Source organism: Rhincodon typus, unplaced genomic scaffold, assembly GCF_021869965.1.
Source record: "Rhincodon typus isolate 14 unplaced genomic scaffold, sRhiTyp1.1 hic_rhity00004049, whole genome shotgun sequence".
NCBI classification, from domain to species: domain Eukaryota; kingdom Metazoa; phylum Chordata; class Chondrichthyes; order Orectolobiformes; family Rhincodontidae; genus Rhincodon; species Rhincodon typus.
In genome coordinates this window covers 3008-10101 of record NW_025969687.1, presented here as the reverse complement: position 1 = coordinate 10101, position 7094 = coordinate 3008, and the positions used below count along the sequence as shown (strand labels likewise).

The window sequence follows — 7094 nt, the reverse complement described above, 5'->3', positions numbered from 1 at the left end:
CTGCACCTTGTTGTCTCAGATTCTCCAGCATCTGCAGTTCCTACTATCTATGAAAGTGCACTGATTGGGCTGCATTTAATTACTACGGTGATCCACTGAAATGACAGGGTCAACCTGAATTCAGCTGTTTCCAGGAGAGCTGACCCAATTCTGCGCACAACTAACAATTAACACCTAACACTAGAGCTCCCATCCCTTTAGGTTTGGAGATTCCACCTCCAAGTAGTCACAGAATCACCAACTCGTGTTTCCTAGCTCGGTCGCTCATAAAGGTGGTCAATGCAGCAAGATGGATCTAGCCCCGAAACAGAGGTGTGTTGGGTTAGGCTTATTGTTGGGGATCTCTGGGCCACAGGGCACTGGATCTGGAAACTCTCCCTGGGTCTGCATGGAAATTGCCAGTTTCTTAGGCTGTCTCTTCATGCAGTAGAGGACCTCTCTACTTTCTACAGAATCTTAGCATTGGCAGAAGGAAGGAACTAGGTGGCCAATGACTCCTTACTGCTGATTTCCTTCCCTCCCAATTCTAAGACATCCCGAATCATAATTTGCTCCCATGGGCTGGATTTTTAAGCTCATTATCAATAATTTCTGGTTACACTTTACAGAGAACTAAATAAATTTTGAGACTTACGCTTGAGACTAAGAAACAAGCTGAAGTATCATGAACAAATCTTTAAAATATATTTCAAATGGAGAAATTTGACATGCCACAAATATAAAATTAGCTTTCCAGGGCAAGAAAGGATCTTCAGCAATAATTAAGATCTTAGCATGCTATTTAAAACCCAGGTCTGACTCATTCAAATAAAGCTTTTATCAAGGATCTGTAAAGGGAGACCAAAAGTGTAAAATGAACAAGTTTGTGACTGTTCAATAATTTCTATCTGCTCACAAGTTGTATGGACCTCAATATTACACTCAGTGGTGATAGGCAGAATCACTGAGAGTGTCTAATGGATTTTCACTTTTAAATGAGCATTTATAGACTGCAAACATTGCAACATCCACCAATCAGGGACCAACAGCAGGCATTCCCAGGAGACTACCCACCAACTGAGAGGTTATGGCCCATCTGAGGCTTCTGTACTCAGCAGTGCCACCTTTTAGAATCACACCCTCCTGGGGTCCAGGTAAAGCCAGAGCTAAACACAGGGAAATGATGATGGAAAGGGAGATCATCATCATAGAATCCCTACAGTGTGGAAGCAGGCCATTTGGCCCATTGAATCCACATCAACCCTCCAAAGAGCATTCCACCCAGATGCACCCCCTACCCTGTCTCTGCATTTCCCACACTAGACACTATCGGCAATTTAGCGTGATCAATCCACTAAACCATGCGTCTTTGGACTATGGGAGGAAACCAGAGCACCTGGAGGAAGCCCACGCAGACATGGGGAGTATGTGCAAACTCCACACAGACAGTCACCTGAGGGTGGAATCGAACCTGGGTCGCTGGCGCTGTGAAGCAGCAGTGCTAACCACTGTGCCACCCCTTAAATACTGTGGAAGAGTGGAAGTCAGTAAATGGTCAGAAGCAAGAGCAGGAGGGCAGCTTTCATTTCCCTCTGCCACCCCCACACTGCCAGATGCCAAGTTCCTACTCCAGAAGTCCACAAACAAACATTCAATGGCCAATAATTACCCATTTAAAGGGTCTCAGTTAATGTTAGGGCAGAAAAGCCATCTGTGGGTCAATTACCACAAACTGAATTGGGGTGGAGGCAGGGTCCCCAACTGTTACCTTCCACCTCCTGCCCAAATTAAATGCCACCTAACCCGCCGTAGATGAAGGCAAAAGATTCAGCTCTACACTTGCTTTTAAGGTACAGTGAGTCTGGATAAAATCCCCATGCTCTTATCACAGCATAGGGCTGCTCTCCCATTAGAGAGAGAGAGAGAACTGACTCATAGCTTAATTTGGGACTCATCATGACTCAGGCAAAGGGAAGAGGTTGAGAAGGAGTAATAGTAACCTCAGCTGGTGCAGGAAATGAATCTGTGCTGTTGGTATCACTGCATCACAAGCTAGCTGTCCAACCAACTGAACTGACTGACACACCTCTGTATAGGTAACATTTACACTGGCAAGACTAAACAATTTGTGATGAAGTACCGACTTTGAGCAAAATCAGTGAAATCAGTGAAAATTGCAGCAAAATGTGAACTATTTAGAAAAATATGTTTTCTCATATTTTCACTGAAACTCATATGTATATTGTCAGATGGAAAATCTGTTATGCACAAACAGAATGGGGCAGTGCTTTAGAACATTTAGAACGTTTAAGAGTGGCAGATTGATTAGTGCAGCTAAAAATTGGTTTATTACAAAAAAAATTACTTAAAATTATGATGTAAATTATGTGTGGTTCATTATATTAACTATGGTTATCAGTTCGTTAGTAATTTGAAAGAATACTCGAACAATTTGGAATATTCTTATTTCTGTCTACATACCCAAAGGACATTATAGAGCCTCCTCAAAAACTCACAAAACAGTAGAATTAGCTGAAACTTCCAATCATGATAAATTCAGCCAAATTGGAAACTTCAAAATGTTGCATGCTGAAAGGTTTTCCTGCGCTGTTGTCTCAAATTTCTTTTTCTGGAGAGAACAAAAGTTATGATTGACAATTGAACACACTTTTGTGAAATTGTTAGACAGTTAAGAGATGTAATGTAATTTATTCATGCAGTAATGTATGTTGCTGGATACATTATTATGAAATAAACAACATTGTTTGGCAAAAGATTGAATATAAAACCCAGGCCCTCAAGGTGAGTTTAGACTAAATGTGATATTGTGCCTATTTTTAAATTAGCACCATTGGCTCAAGTTTGCTTTTCTTTTAAAAACCGAAAGAACTGCGGATGCTATAAATCAGGAACAAAAACAGAGGCTGCTGGAAAAGCTTAGCAGGTCTGGCAGTATCAGTGAAGAAAAGATCAGAGTTAATGTTTCGGGTCCGGTGACCCTTCCTCAGAACTGGGCCCAAAACGTTAACTCTGATTTTTTCTTCACAAATGCTGCCAGAGATGCTGAGCTTTTCCATCAACTTCTGTTTTTGTTCCTGTGTTTGCTTTTATTTTGCCTGCCTATTGTTATAGTGTGTGCATTTTGACCAAACAATAAACCTCAATTTCTTTAAACCATGGATTGGATATTGTGCTTAAATGAAACTGAGGTTTGTATTTGAGTGCATAGTTTGTAAGAACAGTTATTTTAGCTATATAATAGAATATGCTTGGCTACAGTAAAAACATATTTTTGTGAAGGCTCTATGAGTAACAAATCTTTGACAATTGAACTATTGACATAAATTCATTCAGCAACAAAGCTAATGTAAATAAGCCTGTCACAAATAGCTCTTGGTTAATCAAGACAATGTTACGTGTGTAGTTTAATCTATAGTTTATCTATTTGCTATTTGTAAACAAATTGTGGAATCTAGATAATTAATTATTAGTTTGTGAGGAATTTTTCCATTGAAAATATCTGTTCATGATTAAAATCTATTGAGTCATCAAAATGACTTCTCAACCAATTGCTGAATATCATGGGTGAAATTGGTGTGTATATATTTTGAGAAATTCTGGGATTTTAATTCATCTTCTGTGGTTCCTTAACAAATGCTAACATGTCTGTGGTGGTATATAAACAGCTTGATTATCCTGGACAGATAAATTATCGGCTGACAGTAAATTAATCATGAGTTTGTAACTTTTTTCAAATGTACTGATCACAGAAGGAAAGACCTTTTATCTGCTCATTTTAATAGTCCCCTCTGATATCACTCTGTTGGTAGCACTGTTGAACTAGCCTAGTTAGTGCTAATGGGCTCCCGTAATAGACAGAGTAAATTAACATCAGAATGGTATCCAACCCAGGAAAAGTTTGATCTCTCTTCGTTCATAGATTTCGTGAATTATTAACTCACACATTATGATAGTAGAAACAATTACAGTGTTAATGCAAGTCCGATATCAGAACCAGTTAGTAACTTTAAAAATACAATTTGCGTTCAACCTACCATCCAGTCATCTGTAATCTAGTAATCTTTACAATTTTTGTTGATTGACAAGTGCAACACAATACAATATAAACAGTCAACAGATGTTTTGCATCCACTATGCATCTATTTCAGGATTTAGCTGTAAATATGTTTAATTTTATTTCTCATTATAGTTCTTGAATACAGCATTGCAATAGACTCTGCACGTCGAATCTCCAGAGGACTCTTTAATGAAACACATGAAAGAAATATCCAACGAAATATCGCTCTACCTTTATATAGCTGTGTCAAACACACCTTCTACATGTTGGCAAGTAAATCATACTTCTCTTTTATAAAGCTGGCAAACTTTTTTTCTCCAATGACTCAAAAGATTACTACTCCTAAAGTACAATACTGAGCCAGAAACACCTGCAAGATCTCAGCTCATGTTCAATGCCCTTGCTGCAATGAGTTAATTTGTTTCAAATAAGTAGGATTCAGCTACTATCACTGACCTTAGTGTTTCCAGGCTAGCAATGTAAAGTGTTTTGTTCCTTGTCAATGAAAACTAATGAAAATACTCAGAAGATGTGACAGCATCTGTGGATTGAGAAACAGAAGGCAGAGTGCAACAATATCTACATGGACTTTAGCAAGGCCTTTAACAAGGTTCCACATAGTAGACACGTTAGTACAGTTAGATCACATGGGATTCAGGGAGATTTTGCCAATTGGATACAAAATTAGCTTGATGGCAGGAGACAGAGGGTGGTGGTAGAGGGTTGTTTTTCGAATTGGAGGCCTATGACCAATAATGTTCCGCAGGGTCAGTGCTGGGTCCATTGTTGTTTGTCATTTAAATAAACAATTTTAAAAGAATATAGGAAGCGTAGCTGGTAAGTTTGCAGATGACACCAAATTGGTGGTAGATTAGACAGAAGATTATCTAAGAATACAAAGGATCTTGATCAATTGGGCCAATGGGCCAAGAGTGACACATGGTATTGCATTTTGGTAAAACAAATAAAGCTGAACTTATACAATTGATGGTAGGCCCCTGGGAGGTATTGTCAAATAGACAGACCTGTGGGCCCTTGGAAGTTGCATCACAGGTAGACAGGGTAATAAAGATAATAATCAGCACACTTGCCTTAAGTGCTCAGACCATTGAGTATAGGAGTTGGAATGTCACCTGGTGATTGTACAGGAAGTTGGTTAGGACACTTTTGGAGTACTGTGTACAGTTCTGGTTGCCCTGCTTTAGAAAGGATGTTATTAAATTGCGGAGAGTTCAGAGAAGATTTACCAGGATGGTACCGGGATTAGAGGGTTTCAGTTATGGGGAAAGGCTGGATAGGCAAGAACCGTTTTCATTGGAGCACAAGAGGTTGAGGGGTGCCCTCACAGAGATTTATCAAATCATGAGGGGCACAGATAAGCTGAATAGCAGCGGTCTTTCCCTAGGTTAGGGGAGTGCAAAAATAGGTGTAATTTTAAGGTGAGAGGAGAAAGATTTAAAAGGGCAACTTTTTCACACAGAGGGTGGTTTATACGTGAAATGAACTGAAGAAGTAGTAGAGGTGGGTACAATGACAAAATGTAAAAGACACTTTGACAGATATATGAATAGGAAAGGTTTAGAGGGATATGGTCAGGTGCAGGCAAATGGGACTAGCTTAATTTGGGAAACTGGAGGCACTGTTTCCATTCTGTATGACTCTATGATTTTATCTATGATTCTATATCCTGGGTCCATTGTGACAGGGTTGAAAATTGAGATTCAGGTAAACTGTGGTGGAGCTGCACTGAAGATGGATTTTTGACTCATTCTCGCCTCTGCATTTTATTTTCTGGGGGAGGATTGTGAATCCAGTCAGCTGCCCATTCCTTGGAGGCAGATAGCCTTGCACTTTATCATTACATTTAAATGGACAAGGCTCCTCTTTGGTGTGGATATGTCACCCAGCCCCAGTCTCCACTATAATGGAAAGTGGAAGGGTTAGAACCAGGTTGGTGCCAGCTTTAAGATTTCTAAAATTTTGCATCTGACTTGACCCAAACTCTCTTTCATTTGGTGATATAATTATCCCCAGGGTTTCAGTGCACTGACCTTTCAACAGAAACAGGTGGATGAGGGTAAAGCGGTTGATGTGGTGTATATGGATTTCAGTAAAGCGTTTGATAAGGTTCCCCATGGTAGGCTATCGCAGAAAATACGGAGGCATGGGATTGAGGGTGATTTAGCAGTTTGGATCAGAAATTGGCTAGCTGTAAGAAGACAGAGGGTGGTGTTTGATGGGAAATGTTCATCCTAGAGTTCAGTTACTAGTGGTGTACCTCAAGGATCTGTTTTGGGGCCACTGCTGTTTGTCATTTTTATAAATGACCTGGATGAGGGCGTAGAAGGATGGGTTAGTAAATTTGCGGATGACACCAAAGTTGGTGGAGTTGTGGATAGTGCGGAAGGATGTTGCAGGTTACAGAGGGACATGGATAAGCTGCAGGGCTGAGCTGAGAGGTGGCAAATGGAGTTTAATGCGGAAAAATGTGAGGTGATTCACTTTGGAAGGAGTAACAGGAATACAGAGTACTGGGCTAATGTTAAGATTCTTGGTAGTGTGGATGAGCAGAAAGATCTTGGTGTCCATGTGCATAGATCACTGAAAGTTGCCACCCAGGTTGATAGCATTGTTAAGAAGGCGTATGTTAGGTTTTATTGGTAGAGGGATTGAGTTTCGGAGCCATGACGTCATGTTGCAGCTGTACAAAACTCTGGTGCGGCCGCACTTGGACTATTGCGTACAGTTCTGGTCACCGCATTATAGGAAGGATGTGGAAACATTGGAAAGGGTGCAGAGGAGATTTACCAGGATGTTGCCTGATATGGAGGGAAGGTCTTATGAGGAAAGGCTGAGGGTCTTGAGGTTGTTTTCGTTAGAGAGAAGAAGGTTAAGAGGTGACTTGATAGAGACATACAAGATGATCAGAGGATTAGATAGGGTGGACAGTGGGAGCCTTTTTCCTTGGATGGTGATGGCTAGCACAAGGGGACATAGCTATAAATTGAGGGGTGATAGATATAGGACAGATGTCAGA

At 40.4% G+C, this 7094-nt stretch overlaps 1 protein-coding gene across 1 annotated transcript in view; it reads left to right on the top strand.

The window, feature by feature from the left end:
• LOC125481882 (integrin alpha-1-like) overlaps nucleotides 1–7094 on the top strand; it is a gene marked incomplete at its 5' end in the record, with an annotated part of 13408 nt that overhangs the window by 3843 nt on the left and 2471 nt on the right. The window contains one exon of the mRNA XM_048593810.1: nucleotides 4190–4326. Within this exon, the coding sequence (XP_048449767.1) occupies nucleotides 4190–4326 (137 nt within the window). The remainder of the gene's footprint in view (nucleotides 1–4189; nucleotides 4327–7094) is intronic.